The sequence below is a fragment of the Arachis stenosperma genome, chromosome 5, assembly GCF_014773155.1.
Source record: "Arachis stenosperma cultivar V10309 chromosome 5, arast.V10309.gnm1.PFL2, whole genome shotgun sequence".
NCBI classification, from domain to species: domain Eukaryota; kingdom Viridiplantae; phylum Streptophyta; class Magnoliopsida; order Fabales; family Fabaceae; genus Arachis; species Arachis stenosperma.
This window is the reverse complement of record NC_080381.1, coordinates 128,166,672-128,190,589: the sequence shown is the minus strand read 5'-3', so window position 1 is coordinate 128,190,589 and position 23,918 is coordinate 128,166,672. Positions and strand designations below refer to the sequence as shown.

Sequence of the window (23,918 nt, the reverse complement as noted above, 5' to 3'; positions counted from 1 at the left end):
ATTGAAAAAGTCTAGGGGATCAACAATTTTATTGTATTTTGGCCAGCATGTACCCAACAGAAAAAGATGAGCCATTGGATAAAATCTCACACTAATCTCACACCATCAAATCATCATTGATGGCTAGTTGATGGCTACCAATCACAAATGTTGCTGGCCCCCTAGCATTGCTCAATATTAATTTGCTTTTGATTAGGCAAAAATGTGTTTGCGCATGTTAGTACATTTGCTAATATATGATTTATTTCTTTTGTAGTTGATCTTTTTAGACAGTGGATCAATGATTCAGTCAAGCTGCACTCCAGCCTTTATCATGCACAGTATATGAATTGTTAGAATATAATTAGGATCAATTATATACTAAATAATTATAATTGATCATAATTAATCCTAATTATATTCTAACATGAATGATCTAGAGAGGATATGATGCACTATGATAGAAGTTTTGGTGTTTAGTAAAATAAATTTCGATTCATTTATATTTTACTCATATAATATTTTTCTCTTTATTGAGAATGAGGGTTAGTTTTCGATTTGTGTTATGTTTTATTAAATAGTCATTCTTTTTGTTTTTCAAAATAGTTTCTGTAATTGTGTTGTGGTAAACAGTTTAAGTGTTTATTATAATAAATTTTGGTTCATTTATATTTTTGCTGGTGTTGAGATTTGATAAACACATTCAATATATTTAGTGTGAACCAAGATTCATTTAAATTAATATGATCTCAATACAGCCCAAACATTTTTAACAAATAAATCAAAAGAAATTTAAGAAAAAAATTTTAAATATATATAGCGTTAAAAGGATAGCTTGGTGTGGGCTCCTCGAGAGGACGCGTAAAATCTTTCACCAACACAACAATAGCAAGAATATACAGTTTGCCAATCATGACTCATATTTTTTACAATGTGTGAAAAGATTTGGTGCTTCCAAGAATATAGTTTCTTGTATTATTTCTGATCTTGAATGGATTAAACATGAAGGACAAGCTATTGAGGAGGAACATCATAAATCAAGGAGAAGCAATGTATACTCTGTAGTGGTGAGCTAGAAATAGTAAATCATTTATTTGTACAATACAATTTTTCTTCTAAGATTTGATGGTTAGCATTATGTTAAGAGGGATACATTGCGTGTAATTAAATGACATAAAAATATGGTTTATCAATTGTTCGGACTATTTGAAATTGTAGAAACTTGAGAATCTTTGAGAATAAAATTGTTCATTGGACAGAATTATGGAAATAAATAAAGGTACTTGTGAGTTAATGGTATCTGCTTAAAAGAATAGAAAGAAACAAAGATAAAAGTAATGAACAAATTATGAAAGAAAGAAAATGGATTTAGTGAAATTGCGTTATTTTTAAACCACAATCCAAAACACATGTAAAGGATGGTAATTTAAAATATCCAAATGGAATTTTAAGGTGCCATATGGGTGAGTTGGTTGTTGAAAAGATAGAGAAAAAAAACAATATTGATAGGCTTGCAATTGTCATTATAATTCTTACTAGATGAACTCGAAGTATATGATTAGGAGCTAGTAATGGTTGTGAACAATAAAAACATTGTTGAATGGGTCAAAGGTAGAAAAAAACAAGTCGGTACATGCGATTTTTGAAGAATAGAGCTTTGAATTTGAAGCAATGGTTCCAATATGTTGAGGTGGAATTTAAAGGAGACAAAGAGTTCAAATTTAGAAAGGAGTGACTACATATGGTGGATAACAACAATAGTAAGTGGACTCATTAGGGTCATAGAGGAATGATACAGGGATGAGGAGTTTTAGGGAGTAGGGACACGAGGAATAAAAGTGGGGTGTCGGGAAGCATTCAAAGAAAATGAACTATATTGACAAAATGGTAAAGTTTGCATGAAGGACATGAAGTGTTAGTGACCCAAAGGAGCTACAACTAAATCATGCATGGACAATGAAGTTGTGATGGAGTCATTGTTCAATAATACTATATTCTATGAGTTATAAGCTGATTTTATGTGTGTTAGATTTATTTTGTAAGAGAGGTTATTGTGTATATTTGTCTTGCAATAGATTCTAATGTAATTGATGTGACTTGATAAATTCTTGTAGATTTAGAGTCTATCCTTGATGACAAAACCAAAAAGGATGGATTACAAACCAAATGTTTTTCTCCGAGATTTGGATAGATTCAATAAGAACAATCTAACAAAACAATCATGTGACTATCATATCCAAAATTAAGCATATATAATTCCTTACAAATCATAATATTTTGGTCACTAAATTATATTATACTAAAAGAGAAATTCTAAATTTTTTTATCTCACAGTCCTAAATGACACTCTATGTATACTATTATTTCTCACATCCAAAATTTGAAAATTTTGTCCCAAATTAAAATTCCAAATCTAAAATACACTTAACCTTAAGAAAACATCTAATAACCTCACAATTTGTTCAAATCAAGAACTAAAAATGGTACAAATCGTAAAATTCTTACTTGACAGGAACGCAATTGAACAGAAGAATGAGTATCCTATTTGAAAAATGTGAAGAAGAAACTGATCCAGACAACTTGATAGAGTTGGATCTTTTTGCAGACTTTAATGCCATAAAGACGGGAGGGATCCACTGTAACTCGTGGGACGGTAGAGAGGAAGGAACCCATCTAAGTAGGATAATAACAGAGAGAAAGCAATTCCGCGTGGCGATATGACGGTAATAAGAACGCGAGTCCATCTCAACGGAATGGTGAGAAGCGAGGCAGCAATATTTCATCTTGTTCCCACCTATTATGCTCCAGATAGTTTTGGATACCAAAAGAGATATATTAAGGGTTGAATGAATTATATCTTTTATTGAAATTGCACGAGTTAAATCCTTCTTTCTTTGCCAATTTCTTGTCTCGAGTTTGCTAGGATTTTTGGATTTATGCTCCTTTTTCCATATTCATATATTTTTTTTTTGCCTGTTACTGAACATCAGCCATGGAAATTAGATGCGTTGAAGATGGATTGGGAGAACGCCCATCTCCTAGACCATTCAATAGCCTTATGACGGCTGCTTCTGTTGACAGATTTTGTATTTTCACACGAGCCTTGTTAAACTTCTCTATATATATGTTCTTAATATCTTTTCGGGCTCTTATTTTATCCTGACAAACTTGGCACGTATTTTACCTTTTCTTTCTACATGGAAATATGAGCTGCGAAATTTTTGGATAAGTCATTAAAATAAGTTATTAAGATGGGGGCTAGAAAGTTGTCAAACCATTTTTGAGTAGTCTTGGTTAGTGTTGTCGAAAAATTTTTGCAATATCGAGTTGCATCGAAAGCTCCCACCAAGTACATTTGATTTCTAAAGTTGGTGAGATGATGTCTCAGATTGATAGAGTTGTATACAATACCATTTTTAAGTTTTTAGACACTTCTTTTCGCATAATTAGCTTGAAGAATGGGTTTTCACAATCATAATAATAGTAAGTCAACTTGTGGTCATTTCATGCTTTATTGTTTCTGAGTTTAGCTTCTAGAGGTCAAATATTTTCATCAACTTCTTTCTAATGATGCAACTCATGCTACAACTGTTGCTTTGCTTCTCTATGACATGCGAGTTCTACCTCCAACAAAGTCAATCAACATTTTGACATGTACTAGACCCATTAGTTCCGTGGCAATTTGTTAGTTGGGCTCATTTAATTTGATGGGATGAGAAAATGTGGACTTATAGAGCCACGTGGTAAGAAATCAGTGGTGGTTATTGCAGGAATGGACTACGATGGCTCCTAGTTCTCATACAAGACTTTGAATCCGAGGTCTTGTGTAACACAACATTTTTTCTGTGCCATGTGTTTTGGATGCACTTCGAGTCCCCTATAGTGATGTCAATGTTTCAGGGTCTACCCGAAACTTATATGAGAAAGATGGGTCTAATCTAGGTTGTCTAAGTGTGGTAACGCTCCTTGTGTACTCTTGAGACATCAATTCGAGAGTACATAGAAAGGACTCCTATATCCAAGTTAGCATATTTTGGTAGTATTTAGGTAAAAACTAAATAATAATTACTTGAAGTGTGAAGTATTTATAGAGTGGAGTAGCTTGATTCAATCACAAGATAAGAAATTTTCTATTGATGGTTGATAGCTACTTTCTTTATGTATAGATGATTATTGCAGAGTCAGTGATTATTCTACTGCAAGTAAAATAAACGAAGTAATAAGTGGGGAGAGCCACTTATTCGGTCTCCAAGTGAGGTCGAGTCGTGGGTCTTGGAACTCGAATTGAAACCCTTTAATTTCAAACGTATTGACCCGGTCGACTCTTTTAGTAGAAAAGTCTTCCTGCCTTAATAGGCAGTGTTATCAGAACTGGACCGACCCGTCCAGTCGGACAAAAAACCTGGTAAGCCGGTGACCAAGCTAGTCCAGGTGAGCTTGTTGACCGGACAGGAAAGAGAACCAGTAAGAATCAGTTTGAACTGTTCAAGTTTGACTAAAACCGATGAACGGCAAGTTTGATTTAACTTGGACCGGTTCAAACTCTTGATTTTTTTCCTTCACATGAAACGGCGTCTTTTTTATTAAAAAAAAAATAAACCGAGTTGAAGGAAACCCTAGCTGCTCGAAGCCTCCTTCCTCATCCCCTTTCCCTGTTTTCCATATCCATTCCCTTTCGGCCATGAGAGAAACCAACTGAGAGCTGAGAATCTGAGACTGAGAGTGTGAGAGAGTGAAAGAGACCCATTCAGCTAGCGCCACCTCAAAGTCTCACCATGCTCGCAGTCTCGCAACCGCATGATCCACCACAGCCAGCGCCACCTCCATCAAACATTCGAACGTCGTCGGCTCTTGTGTGTCCATTGCCTCCTACTACTGCTACTGCTCGTCGCCTCTTGTCTGGTATGTCCGTCGCCTCCTACTACTGCTCGTCATCGGCGCCGTGCTTCTTCTCCGGCTTCCCTCTTCTCTGTTGGCGGTGCATCAACGAGGTATGTATTTTTATTTTTTAAAAGTTATTCAGTCTTTCAAATTTTTAATAATTTATGTTTTATTTCTGTTCAGTTCAAACAGAAATTGATAACACTGGTTCAATTTGTTGATGTATTTTTATGTTTGATTTCTGTTGATTATTGATTTATGTTTGATTTCTGTTAAGTTCAAACAGAAATTGATAACACTGGTTTAGTTTATTGATGTATTTTTATTTTTTATTTCTGTTGATTGTTGATTTATGTTTGATTTCTATTCAGTTCAAACAGAAATTGATAACATTGGTTTAGTTTGTTAATTATCTATTGTTGTTAGATTGTTGATTGTTGATTATCTGTTATATATGTTGGTTGCTGTTGTATATCATTCTTAGTAGATTATTGTTGTGTATTATTCCTGTAGATTAGTCATTTAGTTCTGGTTGATTAGGAATATAGGATGGCTTCATCAAATACACGATCAAAAACACCAACTTCCCAAGAACAAAGATCAACTCCTGATGCAACAATTTGAACCCCAAAAAAATAGTAATAGAGAAAAACTAATCCTGCATAGGGCAATTGTAAATAAGTTATGGATAAAGAAAAAACAGTTCTGTTATGTATTTATTATGAGAAGCTTATTAGGGGTGGAGGAATTAATCGGGTTAAGCATCATTTGGCTGAAAAAGGCGGAGATATTGAGGTATGTCAAAAGGTGTCAACTGTAGTGAGACACCAATTCAATCAAAATATTGATGATCTTCAAACCAAGAAAAGGAAAACTCAAGAAGAATATGCAGAAGTTTATAATGCTTGTAATGGAGTTGAAAGAGAATTTGATGAGATTGAACGTAATGAGATACGACAACAACAAAAATCAAGGCTTCTAGCACCTATCTCAAGAAAAGAAAAACAACTTAAGAGATTACAATATTTTTTTCCATCGGCAGCAACACCTGTAGCTCAACCAACTATCAAAAGTGTTCTCCAAAGCAAAGAAATTGTGGAGAAGTGTGATATTGCTATTGCGAGATGGATGATGGATGCCAATGTACCATTTAATGCGGTTAATTCAGCTTATTATCAGCAAATGATCGATGTTATTGCAAACATTGGTGCATGGTATAAAGTGCCAAATTATGGAAGAGTTCGTGGATATTTGTTGAGTAAATTGGTTGAAGATGTAAAGAAAATGATTGAATATAATCGTGAGATTTGGAAACAAACTGGATGTACTATCATGGCCGATGGATGGACTGATAATTGTAGGCGTACTTTAATTAATTTCTTGGTTTATTGCCCTAAAAGAATTGTTTTTCTAAAGTCAGTTGATACTTCTCATGTCTTGAAAACTGATGATGCTTTGTTTAAGTTGCTTAGAGATGTTGTATTATTTGTTGGTCTTGAGAATTTTGTACATGTAGTGACGGATAATGCTACAAATTACGTTGCTACTGGAAGGTTATTGAAATCAGAGTTTTCTAGATTGTATTGGTCTCCTTGCGCAGCACATTGTGTTAATTTGATATTTCAGGATATTGGGAAGTTAGAGAAAGTGAGTGAAACTGTGTCACAACTTTCAATGATTACGAAATATATCTATAACCATTGCCATCCTTTATACTTGATGAGAAAGTTCATAGGCAGACGAGAAATACTTTGTCCAACTCCAACTCGATTCGCCACTAATTTCATTACTTTGCAAAGTATTTTAGCTCAAAATGATGCATTGAGAGCTATGGTGATATCTAGAGAATAGACAAGCTCAGCTTACTCTAAAGAAGCCAAAGCTTAAAAGTTTGTGGATCAAGTCTTAGATTCTAAATTTTGGAATCAATACACTGATATTGTTAAGTTTACTGGGCCACTTTTTCGTGTATTGCTTATTGTGGATAGTGAAGACAGAGCTTCAATGGGTTTTCTTTATCAAGCTATTTATAAGGCTAGGAAAGAGATAGTAAAGAGGTTTCAAAAAAAAAAAAAAGAAAGAGGGTTGTTGATCGTTATTTGAAGATTTTAAATACACGTTGGGATTCACAACTTCGAAAAAATTTTCATGCTGCGTGCTGGTTATTGGTAAAATCTAGCTTTTCGATTTAATGCTGAAACATTTGAAAAGAACAAGCAAACAACTTCTGGTCTATTAAATGTCATTAAGAGATATGCTTACGGTGATGCAGATTTGAATTATAAATTGACAAGTGAGATGAGAATCTTTAAGAATTCTAAACAAGACTTTGGAAGACAATCTGCAATACGTGAGTGAAACACAATGGTGCGTAGTAAATTTTTTTAGTAAAATTAGTCTTCTATGATTGTGATATATTTATGATTTAATTTTTATGATTGTGATATATTATTTTTTTTATATTAAGATCAATGTTGGGAATCTTATGGATGTGGACCACCAAACTTGCAAAAGTTAGTGATTCGTGTTTTGAGTCAAATTTGTAGTTCTTCAGGTTGTGAGCGTAATTGGAGCATTTTTGAACACATTCACTCAAAGAAAAGAAATCGGTTAGAGCATCAAAAACTTAATGATCTAGTTTATGTTCATTACAACTTATTAAGGCTACAACAAAGGTACTTTTTATTATTATTTCTTGAAGTCATTATTTTAAATTTTTAGTCATAATAAAAATATTCAAGTTAATTGATAATATAGAAATCGAATGAGAAAGCAAGGTTATGATCCAATTTGTCTTGATGCATTTGAGGATCATTTGGAATGGATAATGGAAGATTCGCCATCATTTTTAACTCCTGAAGAAGTTGATGTTTTACGGAATGATCTTGCAAATATGTCTCTTCAATCAGCTAGCTTTAGATGATTTGGGTATGTTTTTGTTAGGGATGATTTTGTAATTCTTTAACTAAATGTTTTGCTTTATTATTGATTATGATTTATGAAACATTATTAAAATTCTAGGTCAATTGAATTTGGAAGATGATCGAGATGATGATGAAGCTAATAATAATTCTGGGAAAAATGCAAATCAGAATGAAACCAATCAGGATGTAGCTCCAAATTTGTCAGATGAAACTAAGAAAGATATCCAGACTTTAAAATTACTCCTTGAATATAATTCACGAATTATTATTTTCATTGTGTTAAATTGAGATATTAATATAAAGGTACTAACAAATTTTATATTTATTTTTGTATAATTTATTTTTAGGATTTGAGACTTAATGTTTATTAAAATATTATTAAAAATATATTTTTTAAATTTTAATTTTTAAATTTTTGACTATTTTATATATTATATTTATGTGGGATCGTATTAACTGGTTAAACCAGTAATTCATCAATTAAACCAATAATTTAATAAACTGATTAGTTTAATTATCGGTGGCCAAACAGGTAGAATAGTCTAATCTTCGCCTTTCTTTTCTATAGTATAACCTCGGGCCTCTAATATTTTGGATCATATAAGAACATATTTTTATTTGAATTTGAGATCTTATATATATCTTTTATATATTTTCTTCACTAAAATACTTTCTAAAGCGTATATTCGCAGTAGTTTAAAGAAAAATGCTTTAAAAGAATAACTGATGTTAACATTAATAAAAAACATATTTATTTTTTATTTTCTATTTTGTTATTCTCATCAATATTTCATAGTTATATGTTTTATCACTATATATATTTTTCTTTCCAAAGTTTTTCTATGAAAAAAATATGAGTAAATTAAACTTTTATAATTTATTTTAATTTATCACTAATGAAATACAAAAATATTAATGTTTGTGTGTCTGTTTGTTATGTTTTGTTAATAGTATTTTATAATTTTATCTTATTCTATTATGAGAATCAAACATAGTCCTAAAGCACTATTATATTAATGCTAAAATTAATTTTATAAATGATTTGATATACTTTTAACTTTAATACTTGTTAATTATTTTCTTAATTTATGTAGGTATTTATATAAAAGATTTAATTATTACAAAGTAACAGAAAGAAAAAATAAAAAAAATAAAGAGTTGATGATGATTGATAGAGGAAGGGATAAGAATACATGGAGAGGAGTTGCGCATTTTGCTCCAAGACCGTATTTGCCTTGTTCTTGAATGGTTTGGCGATTAATTAGTTGAGGCACACGAATATGAATGATCTGATGATCTTTACTATCATTCTTCTTTTGTTACTCTTCCTTCACTGTGTGAGTGATTTATTATTTCCATGCATTCAAATCCAAATCAGTGAAGGTTTTTGCAAACATCATCAAGATGATGAATGGAAAAGCCTCCGTCTCTAAGGAACTTAATGCCAAACACATCAAGGTTCCATTTTCCCTTTTACTCTTTATTTTATTTTAATTTATTTATTGATGCTTTCCAGTTGATACAGGTTTTAGAGGGACTTCTTAGGCTACCTGACAATAGGGAATGTGCAGATTGCCGGAATAAGTGTGTATTATTTTCTTCAATAATCAAGCCTGAGAATTTATTTATTTATTTATTTATTTTTTTGAAAAAGAGATATGAACTTATATATTAATATTTTCAGGGCACCACGATGGGCAAGTGTGAACCTAGGAATTTTCATTTGCATGCAGTGTTCAGGAATTCACCGAAGTCTTGGAGTACACATATCACAGGTTTAATTTAATTTGATGCATCTTTCTCTCTTAATTATTGTATGTAGCGTTCAATAATTCTGATTATTTGTAATTAATTAAAAAGGTGCGGTCTACAACTTTGGATACATGGTTGCCAGAACAAGTGTCTTTCATGCAACGTAAGAAACTGCTCGCTTACTTTCTTGCTAGAACTAATTAAAGTGTTAGAACAAGAGTCATATAAAGGGTTTATGGTTTAATTCAAATATGCAGTTATGGGTAATGTGAATGCCAATAAGCACTGGGAGGCAGAGCTGCCGACAAATTTTGACAGAAATGGATATGGAATCGACAAATTTATTCGGGCCAAGTAAATATTAAATCTCTTTAACGATGAAGAATAATAATATCATTAGTCAATTATTATATACATTATGATTTATGTATGAAGTAATTAAAAATTGAAGGTATGTGGATAAAAAATGGGCTTCAAAACATGGTCTACAAGCAGCATCTGCAAAGTCATCTGAAACATTGAGGAATCATCAAAGGAATAGAAGATTGTCTCTTGAGGAAAGCATTCTTGTGGGCCACATGGCGCAAATTCAGCCGCCACAGCCGCAAGTTGCAAAATCTCATGAGGTATCATCTTTTGCAACAACTTGTATATAGTCACCGTTTAGTTTTCATAATATTGTATTCTTGAATTATATTATAATTAATGTATATATATAGTCATTTAATTATATTTATTTTTTGGATAATTATTTACGTGGTCAACAAAAAAATTATTTATATTTATTGATGTGATATTATAAATTGAAAAAAAAATTTAAGAATCAACCGAATTTATTATTTTTTTACTAATATTTTTATTATTAATTCTTTTAGTTTAATAATTTAACAATATATTGTTCCACACTTTTCTTTAAATACGTTTAGTTAATTACTGACAAAAAATAATTAATTTTATTAATTTTTTAATATTTTTTATATAATTAAATGTATATATAAAATTATTTTATACTAAGAGAATATCAAAATTAAATTGTAATTTAAGAATGATGGATAAGGATTTGCATTTTAAATACAAGATATATACCAAAATCTTTTGCGAGGTGGTCGGAGTTTTGACATCAAGCATACTAATATGGATATGTTTCAGAAAGATTCTTTTAGTATCTTTCATTTTAGTTTAAGGACGAATTATTTTATATTTCAATAACATACATAGTTAGAGATGGCCAAAGTTTTTAAAATTGTGGAAATTCATGTGCAGTCGACTTAGTCGATTTCATGTGAAGTCGACTCCAGTTGAATTTTTACCTTTCAAAATATATAAACTCGTGAAAATTATTGGTTACAAGGATAAGGATGAAGAGTGAAGTTGCTGACTTGGTCCGATGAGAATGGAGAGAAGTCTTCAGTAATAAATAAGGGCGAAGAGGGAAAAGGAGATATCCACACACTACACACTAATAGGGACCATAAAAGCAACTCAAATGAGAAGGATGCTGCATCCTTAGTCCCTTCAAGTGTCGGGTGGGACAGTTTTGTTGGAATTGAAAGAGAGGGACCAAAAAACAAGAAACTCATCCCTTATATATTAGGGACCAATAATTCCATATTTTCTTTCAATAACATAAGTGATCACACATGTCTCTTTTCAACGGAGATGAGAATCCATTTTTGATCCTTTGTTTACCCACAAATGCTAACTTGATCCCATGTGGGGTTTGCTAGTTGGAATTATCATTAAAGAGTCTAAGGTATAACTAACACATGTACTCTAAGAGGCATACACTAAGGTTAGAAGAGTGATAGACTCAGTAGATTTTGTTATTTATAATTATTAATTAGTTATTATTAATATTTTTAATAATATTAGATTACATGATGTAGAATTAATAATTATTCACTTTTTTTTATTAATGAACTGCTGGCCAAATTTTAATTAGAGTATTACCCCTAGATTTTCTCCTAAAATTATTATTAGTAAAAATTTTAAAATTTTTTATTTTGATAAATGTACTAAGATAAAGTTATATATTTTTTATAAAAAAATTTAATTAATAATTTTGATACGTGAAAATACATATTAGCTAAATCATAAATCTAAGAATCGAATCAAACCAATTAGTTTAATTGAATTAATAAAAAATTGATCATCAGATTAGTCTGATTCAATTAAAAAGTTAATTGACAAAAAACTTGTAAAATAATAAAAAAAAAACAGTCAAAAAATTAATTAACTAATTGAACTTATGTGATTTTTTTTAATGATCAACTAATTTAAAATAATAAAATAAAAAATTATTTCCTTTTTTTAAAATCATATATTTTATATATAAATATATTATTTTATTATATTCGATTCTATATCAACTCAATTTTGGTTAAACTTTTAAATTTTTATTTTTACTGGTTAATTGACCGGTTCCATTTTCAAAACGTTGGGCTAAACTCAAATTTCTTCTATTCCCACGCTCACTAGTAATTTTGGAGTGTTAATCCATGAGACAGAATATATTCTATATATAATATCTTGTGCAATATGAAGATCATTGAAAAGTTCATTTTGTGTTTCCAATAATTCAGATCCCCTCAGGTTTGGAAAGAAAGAAAAGTGCACCACAAGTAAAGATCAGGGGGCCATCGGCATCACTTGATTTTGATAATCTCACAAGAAATGGAAACAGTACTACCGTTGATCTTTTTGCCTTTCTTAATTTCAATGATAATAATAATAATAATAATAATAATAATCAAAAGGCTGTCTTCTCATCATCATCAGCAACTTCAACTCCTACAAGCTGGACAACATTTGATTGTAAGATCACAACAATCATATATAATTATTATATATTCTTGTGTATTGTGTTTTTTCAACTTCTAAATTATTAAATCAAATATTATTTATGTTTGCAGGAGATTACATTATTTGTATGTAAATATGTACAAGGGTGTTAGTATATAGATTGTTGCTTTGGGTAGGTGTAACAAGATTATATAGTTGCAGAGGATCTTGCAGTGTGGCAAAACCTTTGTGGTGAGCAATATTGGTTTTGGTGTGTGATTTTTTCCCCTTTTTTTTTCGGTTTATACATCTCCAATTTGAATTTTTTTTCCCTTTTATGTTTCTGTATATTCCCCTAGCTCCCCTTTTAAAATTAAAGAAAAAGACAAACAGGTTTTCGATTTTTTAACTGAAAAATAAATAAATGTTTTACTAATTGTAAATATAAAAATATTTCTTATTTTTTAAAATATGATATATTTAAATTTTTTTATTCAAAATATATGATGACAAATAGATCTCTAAAAAAATTTAGATATTTCACGTTTTAAAAATTAAAAAATATTTTTATATTTTTAATTAATCAATAATTTATTTATTTTTAAAATAAAAGATTATGAACCTATATTTGGTTTTCTCTTAAAATTATTTGAATTATGTATATATATATATACACGACATAAAAAAAAACCTATTACAAAGTGTACTATTTTGATTGTTGAATTGCATTCCTGTATCATGCATTCAGTTATATTATTTTAGCAATTCATATCATAGGACACGTGGATTCTAAAACTTGATATTTTTTTAAAGAAAAAAAAATCAAATGAACCCCTAATTTTTTAGCTTTTGACAAATTGATTTTCTAAATCAAACGAAATACCCTGGGTTGAAGAAGTAGAAGAGAGGGGAAAATGATGATAATTTAGTAGTGTAAAAGGCCAATTTTGCATGATTTTAAAATATCAAAAAGCCAAGTTACACTTTAAAAGTTAAGGAATAAAGTACACATGACATATGGTTTTAAGGCCAAAATGTAATATAGTCCTCTAACTATGAAAAATATTAAAAAATGAATAAAATTTATTGTTTTTAATTAGTAGTTAATCAGTAATATTCAATTAAAAATATAGACTAAAAATATATTATTAAATTAATAAATTAAAAAAATTAAATTAATGACTAAAAATACTTATAAAAAATAATAAATTTTAATAATCCTTGAACTTTATTTTCTGCTCAACTATCAAACAAAATATTAATCATTATTACTTTCCATCTATTTGTTGCAAACAGATTTATTATAGTTAGGATTGTGTTTTTGCAGAATTGAGGAGCATGCTAAGCTTACCATTAGGATTTAATTATTAAAGGCTGCACCACTTTGGCATTGATATCTTTCGTGTAGCTCCCTAGCTATGACTTATTAGTTGCTAACGTAGCCATTTTGATGATTGGGGAATTGGTAGTTTTGATCAAAGAAATCTGTAATGTTTTTTGTTATTCCTTTTCTTCTTTCATATTCAGTTCAGATTGGAGAGTTGTAAATGAAGTATGCCACGGCTCATGTTTATATACGTATTTCTTTTTTCTTTTTTTTTTTTTCCTTGTTGGAATCACTTCACTGCCTTAATAACTTCCTGCATTGAATTTTGGTCTTGACCATTGGCATGTAATTAAACATTGGGTGTTATTTATTTGACTGATTAGTTTGTGTAATTAAATGGAATAAGTATTGTTTTCGTCTCTAATGTTGAGAGTCAAAATTAAAATTATCCTCAATGTAATTTTTTATTTAAAATCATCCTTAATGTTTTATTTTGTATTGAAATCATCTTTTTTAATAAAATTTTTAATTTTTTTACAAAAATACCCCTATTTTAATAAATAAAAAATAAGTAAAATTAAAACAAAAAAGAAAAAGAAAAAAAGAACGCCAGGGGAGGGGAGGGAACTGGGGAGAAACGAAAAGGGGAAGGGGGAGGGGAGGAAAAGGGCCAGGGAAAGGGGGAGGGGGCGCCGGCGACGAAGTTTGGAGCCCTTGCAAAGCTACATCCTTTGACTGATTCAGCACCAACCCATTACCCCATTTCTCCTTGAACCGCTAGCACCCCACCTTCGAGTCCCACCTCTTGAATACTCCCACCAGATCGGTGAGTGGCTCCGATGCAGCGGCGGTGGGAGTGAATTGAGCGCTTCTACTGGTAGTGGTGGTGGTGATGGGGGAGAGGGAGGAGGGAAAGTGGAAGAAGCCGGAGAAAAAAAGGAAGAAAATGAAGAGGAGCATGATGGAGATGGTGATGGTGATGTTGATGGGTTTGGGTGGCACCAGTAGCATGGTGTTAATGGTGTTACGTCTCTGCGTCGTCATCAGGCTTTGGAGGGAGACCACGCTGTTGAACCGTCACCGCCGATTCGCCCACGAGCTGCCATTGGGGATGCAGAACAGCGAAGAGAGGAGAGCAGCATGTTGAAAGAGCTGCCGTCGGGCCTTGAATTTGCTGTTTTTGTTGTTTTTGCATCGGTTTTTGCTGTTGCATCTGTTTTTGCTATTTTTGTTGCATCTAAATTTTGCTTCTTCTTCTGCATCTGTTGAATTTTGCTGTTGAATTTGTTTCTTTTTCTGCATCTGTATTTCTGATTCTTTTGTTTTTTATTTTGCTATTAAATTTGATATTGTTGTTTCTGAATTTGAATGTGTTATTGTTGGTGTTCTTGAATCTGATTATTAGTATTTGATGGAAGTTAGAAAGGTGGTGGTGGTGGTGAAGTAAGGAAGGTAGTAGTGATGATGGTGGAGGGTATTTTTGTCCATAAAAATTTAAAAGGACGATTTTAATATAAAATAAAATATTAAGGATGATTCTAAATAAAAAATTACATTGGGGACGATTTCGATTCTAACCCTCAATGTTAGGGATCAAAACAATACTTATCCCTAATTAAATTAAATGTAACTGAATCACAATTCGAAATATTAAGAGTGATAATGTTAGAGAGATAAATAGACATACAATAATTAAAGTTATTTTATTTAACTTATTATCTATAAATTTATACATATAAAATTTATAATTACATATTTATTATATTTAAAATTATACAATTATTTTAATAATAATCAATAAATATTAAATAAATTAATTTTAAATTGTTTATATTGATTTTTGATTATGTCTCAAATATTATTGATTAGGAGCCAATAATTTTAGTATACGAAAGTAACTAATTAACTAGTGTTAATTCATATAAATTAAAAATAATAAAAAATATAGTCAATTGATATTTTTCGTATAAGAATTTACACATACAAATAAATAGATTAAAAAAATGAGATTTTGACTATTACAATTATTGAGTATTTTTTATTTTTATCTGTTTGAAATTAAATTAGAATTGTATTAAACCTCTTTTCTTAATTAGTTGACCAAGAAATTGGCGATTAGTTAACTAAAGAGAAATTGAATTACTAAAGAAATAGAATTCAATTATATATGATTTTTCGTAAAAAAATCTTTGCATGCATTAAAATAGATAATCATGCGGATTAAGCTTTTTGAAAAATAAACATTTCCAAGACCTTTAACATTTTCTATTTTTGGTTTCTTTCTAAATCTTGTATCCCTCTCCCTTTTCTATTCTACAATCTTAATTGTTAATCTTTTATTTCTAGATTCACAATCCTCTTGCCAAGGTTTGATTAATGTAATTAAAGATTAAATCAGGCGTTTCTTACCTTAATCTGTTAATTCTCGTGGGAATGATATCCACTCATCCTGGTATTACTTCAACAATTTGGTACACTTGACAGTATTCGAGAGCATTCAATTTCCGCTAATCAAGTGTCTTGCTAAGATGGCTTGGCTTAGGGAGGAGGATTTCAAGGCTTTCCTCGAGAAGATATTAACTAATACTACATTGTTAGAGGTGAGGAATGGGCTGCGGATGGGGTCGGAATCAAATTCCTTCCCACAAGCTATAGCATATATATGGGTATGTAAACGATCCTACAGTTGTTCGAACTAAAGGAACCGAGTAGGTCAACAACGACCAGAATTCAAAAGATCCAAAACAGAGAAAATGCAGTAAATGCGGGACGTTGGGTCATCAGCAAACACATTGTCCTAATTTGCTATCCTCGAAAAACTCATTTATGAGTATTTTATTGGAGTGGGCGGGAGTGATGCACAAACTCAGATTTGACCATAATATCCTTGTACCGTTCTTTTCATTTGCACAGATGTTTTAGATTTTAAATGGAACATATATTTATGTCTTTTGGGTGTTATTACAGTCTCACATTCACTATATTACATCGTAATACATTAAAATCATATTGACTACAAATCCGAGGATCACGCATTTTCCGCGAGTCTATCGCGTTCAAGTAATGAGTTGATTTTGGTCACCCTTTTGCCACTCGCTTTAGCAATGGATTAGGGATCATTTTTGATCCCTTGTACGCAGGCCATGTCTTCTAATCGCCCAAGAACAAACTCAACCCTATAAACTTTGTAAAGTTTGTCCACATTGTATACATATTGGACATACACTTGCCAATCAAGACGTTTGTTTGCATAGCAAGCAAGCACATGGCGACAAGGTAATCCTCTATTTAAAAGTGCCCACATTAACAAACCTACTGCGCAAGATTAACCCTGACTATGGTACTATTAGTGTTGTCACGGACCTTAAAAACTTCATTGCATCAGTCAAATCTGTTACCATTATGCTTCCCATCTACTGCATATTTGTTTCCAACTAAGTAGTAGCAAATTTTGATAACTTAAATCCCGCACACCTGCACTCAAGAGCCTCGGTATTCTTCCGGGTAAACAACTCATTCAATTAGTAAAAGGCCAACCTTACTAATGTTGTCACTAGGAGGTTGCGTGCACCCCTCAAAATTGAATTTATACATTCCACCAGGTTGGTCGTCATGTATCCCCAACGATGACCCTCGTCAAATGTCAATACCCAGTGCTGAAGTCCAATGTTATCACACCATTGAATGTATACCTCACATCGCTTATACAACCTTTGGTAATGCATGTTGTACTCCTCCTGAGTCTTAGAGTAGCATGCAATGCGTGCAATACAATATTTATATGACACATTCAATTATTTAATCAAAAACAAAATTAAATCGAACTACAAATACCTATATTAACAACAAGGTTATGCAAGTGTAGAGTCTTGAATCTCCTTAAGAAGTTGGATACAATGTTTCTGATGCAAAAGATTTGCCATGTTCTTAGAGGTCACCACACACCATTACTACGAGCTATTGCTGCCCTTATAGACTCATGGTGGTTAGAAATCAGCCCGCCACCATCTCGAGTTACAACATGCCTCCGTAAATTAGTCAAGAAAAATTCTTACGCACTAGCAGTCTCACCCTCAACGATGACAAAAGCAATGGGTACAATATTTTGGTTTTCATCCTATGCCACCGCAACCAAAAGAGTTCCTTTGTATTTACCGTATAAATGTGTGTCATCAACTTACACCAACAGTTTGTAGTGTCGAACACTTATACATGGATAAAAACACCAAAATATCTGATGCAGTATCTTTGCACCATCCACCTCCTCTTATCCATGATAGGTGGGGAGAGTCTTTACTTGAATAGCTACTACTGACATTTGATAACACATGGTTGTGCTCCATATCGGCAATGATCCATAGGACGCTTCCCAACCACCAAAGATCTGTGCAATGGACTTTTGCTTGGCCAGCCATGCCTTGCAATAACTAATAGTTTAGTTGAACCTAGATTGAACTTTCACAATTATAGAATGCACATTTAAGGATGAGTCTACTTCAACCAATGGATTTAGAACCTCTAGAATCATGTCCGAGTCTGACTTGGAGTCTTGGAATGATCTTGCAAAATTGATCCAATGGAACATGTTTGCCGTGATGCAGAATTTTGCAATCCACAAACTAACCGACAAGTGCACCGGGTCATACCAAGTAATACCTCAGGTGAGTGAGGGTCGATTCCACGAGAATTGATGGACTAAGCAACAATGGTCGAATGACTCACTTAGTCAGGCAAGTAGAAAGTTGTGTTTTGAGGGTTATAAAATGCATTAAATAGTAAACTCAGATAATTGGAAAGCAAACAATAAAAATGGTGTGAATTATATGATAGAAAGCAGTTAAGGCTTCGGAGTTGTCTATACTTCTGGGCTAAATAGTCACAGAAACTCTAATTACCCGAAACTAAGAGGATTACATGTCACGTATCCTGATTAGTTCAAGTAATTAGCAATTTAGAAGAAATTTGTTTTCAAGTTGTTGTTCAAGCAAGATAACTCTGTCAAGAATCACAAGAACACATGTAGAATAAGGGTTATATTGTCGTTCTACTCATATTCATAAGATGAAGAACAAAAGCAATCCTTGAAACTGAATCAATACATTAATTAAAATAGAAAAGCAATAATCTCAATTCATAGAAATAAAGAGAGCTCCTAACCTTAAGCGAGACGGTTTAGTGGCTTATGACTTACAGAAAAAACAAGGGTTCTGAAAAGTAAAAAGTGCAAAAGTGAGAAGATCCCCTAAAAGGTGTATCTTTTCCCTTTTATATCTAACCTAATTTGATTTGAAACTAAAATAAAATAATAAACTCTAAACCCAAAAGAATTTGTTTGTAAATAAAAATTACAAAAATAAAAGATAAAATAATAATTAAAAGCTAAATCCAACAAAAGATGCTCATTTGATGAGGTTGAGTTCGGATTGCTTGGCGCTAAATACCAGGTGTGGCGTTTAGCACCCCCATGGGTAGCAAGCCCTGCTTAATTTGCTAATTGCTGGCGCTGGCGTTTAGCGCCTAAGGGGGCAGCTTCGAAACTTCTCCTTTTTGCTCAAAACTCTGCCAGATTGATCCGAATTTCACCTGAAATAATAAAAACACCAGAAAAACTAAAAGTCGCATCCAAAGAGGATTTTAACACTAAAATATAACTAAACTCACTAAATTCTAACTAAATTTAACAAGAAAATAAGCCAAAAATGGGTATAAGATGCTAATACATCATGCCGCCGATTGTATCTCCTAACCTCCCAACAACCTCTTTTTTGGATCAAAGTAGCTGGATAAGCCAATCGCATCCTCTGACATATGTCTTGCATTTATCATAGAAAGTCATAGGCTTAGACTCATACACCATGTAATTGATTCTTTTAGAAAATGTGTAACTTTTTATTGTCGATATCACTAACTCACGAGAAGCAAATTCCTATCTAACAAAGGATTCACCATCTTCGGCAACGACATCTACACCAAACAAGAGGTAATTATTTTTCTTGTCCAGTGATATTGTTACAAAAAAAACAGATATGATACCACATATCGGGATTTGCATACTCAGAAAATTTCGATACATACATGGCTTCAAGATTTAGAGCATGCATAAATAATGGCACACCAAAAGCATGTTGGGTTGCACTTCCACTTACTGCATTTTGCATGACTGCATCCGTTGCTTCGTCAACATTTTCTTCGGGTTCATCAATGACTTCGTAATTAGCTTCAAACACCTCTGTACTATCATTATTATTTTCATCACAGCTTAATGTCCTCCTTTCATCGTGATCTGACCCATAGTCAATCTTAGTCGCAACCATTTTCTCAAATTCAACAAATAACTCTATCACTGACACATGAGCTCGAGTATGATAATGAATCTGAAACATCTGTTACGTATTTGTTTCATCAATGATGGGCATGCTTTGAAATTGTATCGTCCCGCAAAATATTAATACGGAGTTCCTGCATAATATATTGCTTACTATCTTCAAAATATTGTTTTTGATACTCTCTCAAAGATCACTTTGTAGCACTGTAAACATCATAGTGCATTGAATAACAAAAGAAAATAGATGTTTGCAGATAAAACTCACACCTTTTTATACAGTGGTAAAATCTCACTATTATAATACATTCACACATTTACACTACCTTTTATTGCTTGTCATTTTTACCTAAAGAACCTCCAAAACTAACAACACTTTAATAAAGAACATACAACAAAGGAGAGAAATTTGGACTTCATGGATCGTATCACATTTCTCATTGTTTGAAAATTACTACAATACTTTATTTATAGATAAATTTATTATGTAAAATTATATTTTCGCATTGCGAAAAATAAGTGTAAAGAAAAAGTGGCCAATAAAAAAAATTTCGTAATCTACGAAAAAATATACAAAAAATTAAATAAATTATTTTCTTTAATTTTCGCAACCTATGAAAATTTAGATGGGCCAATCAAGAGTTTCTTTCTACTTCAACAAATAACACGTGTCAATGTGTCATACATTCATAATTTTTGCAACCTAATTTATTGGTCATATTTTTGTGTATCAATTATGTTAGAGAGACAATAAAAATCAACAAAAAATTATTTTATTTAGTATTAATTAATTATTATAATAATTAATAAATACTAAATAAGATAAGTTATAGTTATTTTTAGTTAATTTATTTTGATTACAAAATATTTTCGTATATGCGTTATACTTATCAAGCCAATTCACATGAATTATACCAAAATTTTATCCATAACTAATTTTACTCGTTGGTTTAAACTGTAATCAACTTTATTGTTTATCCATTTCACAAACACATTCATTCTCATTTATTTACTTTTTAATCCGAGATAGGATATGTGATTTTTTTTTATAAAAGTAAAAGCAGTGATATATTTTAATATTGTAATTTTTTGATATTTTTAAAAATTGTGAAGGTACATAAATCAAAAGGTTTGATTTCTATATCATAACTTTTAAATTTTTTTAATAAAAATTTTTCGATTCAATTTCTGTATTTTTCATAAATCAAACGATCTAATTTCTACTTTTCTAATTAAATAATTTTATATTTAAAAATAACATTTCAACAATCTACATTTCAAAAAATTACCATTATATTACTTCAATATAAAAAATAAAAAGTTCAGGTTATGTCATTGATAATAAAAGAAAAAAAAAAGAGATCAAGAGGGCCACAAAGCGAAGAGCAATACCGTTAAGGGTCAAATCATATATGCTTCAATTGCTTATTAGCTTTGTTGATTCGTGATTATTTTTGTCCATCACATAAGAGTGTTTTTTGTATTTAATTTTTATGTTATTGGATTAGACACATGACTGGTTCTCATTAACATATTAACCCAGGCCGAATAGTCCAATTCGATTTTCAAGAATAATTTTTGCTGCTTAAGAATACTTCCTTTGGTAATTAAAAAAATAATCATATTATTATATAAACACAAAAATTAACTAATAATTAGTTAACTTATAAAAATACATATTTGATATTCATTAAAAAATTGATTAAGCTGTTTTAGAAATATTTAATTATTCAATTATAATAAATTGAATTATTCTGTTATGTTGAATTTAATTATTTTAGTAATTGATTATTATATTAAAAATATGTAAATGAAAAGATATTGTAAAATATAAATAATTATTTTTTGTGATCAAAGTATTTATGCTAAAAAATAAAAAATAAAATAAAATCTTAACTTACACTGCGTGTCCACGATTCTTATGGTTAGTGCGCCCGCATTGTAGCATATTCTCTGCAACGGAATGAGAAAGCATGCCATGAAGCGTGAAATCTCTCTCTCTCTCTCTCTCTCTCTCTCTCAAACAATTTAAAAAAGGCGGGAAAACACTATGGACTCTCACTCTGTCATTCATCACTGTTAGTCTGTTGTTACCGCCCTACCTTCCTTTTCTCTGAATTCTCAGCTAGCTACGATTTTCTCTTCTTCTCTCATATTATTGCTAAAGGTACATACCTCGAATTTCATTTTCCATTTTCTCGAGAAAATCAAACTGCACAATGATCAACTTGTTCCATTTAATTTTCCGAATATGCAAATCCAAATTACTTGCTCGGAGAAAAATTTGATATTCATTTGCATTTGCACGTACGTCAAAATTATTCTTCAGAGAACTTTTATAGATGTATGATTTGTTGCAATTAGATAAATTCGTCCACTATCAGTTTATAAATAGTTGATGAAATTGATTCATGTGTGTTTGATTATTGGTTTTGTTTGAAGGAAAATGGAGCAACTGAGGGCAGCATGGGCAGCGAAGGCTATCGTTATGATCATAATCACTTCCATTCTTTTCCAATGCGTCTGCGGTGTTAACCACACCGTCGGCGAAACTTCTGGCTGGGATCTCACTTCCAATATCCAGGCCTGGGCCTCTTCCGCTACCTTCTCCGTTGGCGATGATCTCGGTATATACCTTTATATGTACAATGCATTATTATCTCTTCTGTATATGAATTCCAGTTCAAGAAATTAACAATATATGATGATTCGTTTCCACCATCTTAATTCGATCTTCAAATCTAGCACAATGCACATGCATAACTGATTGACGGCTTCGGTTTAGTTGAACTTTCGATCTATTTTGAGCAAATATCAGAATTCATGTCTAACAAACACACTTCTGTGTAATTTATTTATTTATTAACAGAAAGGCATAACGGTTTTCGTTCTCCAAAATGTTCCTTACTAACAGAAACAGTGTCATTGTGCCAAAGCCAGACACGTTTTTTACATAAACACTTCAGATCTACACTTTATTTAAGAAGATCAAATTAAGTGAATCTACTTTTTTTTTTTTGACGGAGAATCTACTTTGAATAAATGGAATGAAGTTCAATTCTATTGTAAACTTACCTAACATCAACCATGGAAACTGGAACATTAACGATTATCAGTTTCTAACCCTCTGAGTCTCTGTTGCGTGTTGACAGTGTTCTTGTATACGCCGGTCTATGATGTGGTGGAGGTTAACCAACAAGGTTACGACACGTGTACTATCGCCAACGCCATGGCCACGTACAGCTCCGGGGAAACAGTGATCCACCTCACGGCACCTGGAACCCGCTACTTCGTTTGCGGCAGATTGGGCCACTGCCAACAGGGCCTAAAACTTCAAGTCCAAGTCCAGACCCAGGCCCAGGGACAGACCCAATCCAACAATAACGGTGCTCCTCCACATTCTTCTGGCAACTCCCTTCCGGCTCCGCCTCATTCTGCCCCCGACACTCCTCCTGCTGATGTTCCAGAATCTTGCGATTGCTCACGTGCTGACCACATGCTTACGTCGATTACGCTCGTGATCACCACCGTGATCCTCTCTTCCGCTCGCGCTGCGTTCCTCTTCCCACTTAAGCATCATCTCCTGCTGGTTTTCACCTGAAGCGGTGAGCTTCCTCTGCTTCCAACCACACATTTTTAGTTACCTATTATGGACTATTCCTTTTGATGGCATCATACGATGGGTGATTTCATTCATTTCATTTCATTTCAGTCAATTGCTTTGTTGGTTGGGCGTATTGTATTCGAAATTGTTCTGTCAGTTTGACTTCTCGTATGTTTAGTCTTGCTTAATTGAATTTCTATTCCTTCTTCCATTTAGTTGTTAATTTTTGTTTACAGAATAAATGTGAATCAAAACCTTTTTTTTGGGGAAGAAACAGAATCAAACAAATCCTATGTTTTGCATTACTACTTTCAAAGGCTGATTTATTTAACAGCATTTTCTTTAGTT

General features: G+C 31.9%; 3 protein-coding genes across 7 annotated transcripts; all 3 read left to right on the top strand.

Moving 5' to 3' along the window:
• The first annotated feature begins 4,754 nt into the window (after positions 1–4,754).
• On the top strand, positions 4,755–8,072 carry LOC130981370 (uncharacterized). The gene is made up of 4 exons (XM_057904960.1): positions 4,755–4,970; positions 5,590–6,507; positions 7,770–7,788; positions 7,882–8,072. The coding sequence occupies exons 1-4, from the start codon at positions 4,755–4,757 to the stop codon at positions 8,070–8,072; spliced, it is 1,344 nt and encodes a 447-aa protein (XP_057760943.1).
• Positions 8,073–8,981: 909 nt separating this feature from the next.
• LOC130983236 (probable ADP-ribosylation factor GTPase-activating protein AGD15) lies at positions 8,982–13,786 on the top strand. 5 transcript variants are annotated; one of them, XM_057907441.1, is made up of 8 exons: positions 8,982–9,121; positions 9,310–9,368; positions 9,469–9,559; positions 9,645–9,699; positions 9,794–9,890; positions 9,988–10,162; positions 12,119–12,569; positions 13,645–13,786. In XM_057907441.1, exons 1-7 carry the CDS (start codon positions 9,065–9,067, stop codon positions 12,422–12,424), a joined length of 840 nt encoding a protein of 279 aa, XP_057763424.1. In that variant the 5' UTR covers positions 8,982–9,064; the 3' UTR covers positions 12,425–12,569; positions 13,645–13,786. The 5 variants fall into 5 exon arrangements, with proteins under 5 accessions (XP_057763424.1, XP_057763423.1, XP_057763422.1 ...); XM_057907440.1 differs by having other exon boundaries at positions 9,013–9,121; positions 9,301–9,368; XM_057907442.1 differs by having other exon boundaries at positions 9,019–9,242.
• Positions 13,787–22,038: 8,252 nt separating this feature from the next.
• On the top strand, positions 22,039–23,694 carry LOC130979492 (chemocyanin-like). The gene is made up of 3 exons (XM_057902949.1): positions 22,039–22,133; positions 22,409–22,593; positions 23,119–23,694. Exons 2-3 carry the CDS (start codon positions 22,413–22,415, stop codon positions 23,565–23,567), a joined length of 630 nt encoding a protein of 209 aa, XP_057758932.1. The 5' UTR covers positions 22,039–22,133; positions 22,409–22,412; the 3' UTR covers positions 23,568–23,694.
• Positions 23,695–23,918: the final 224 nt, after the last annotated feature.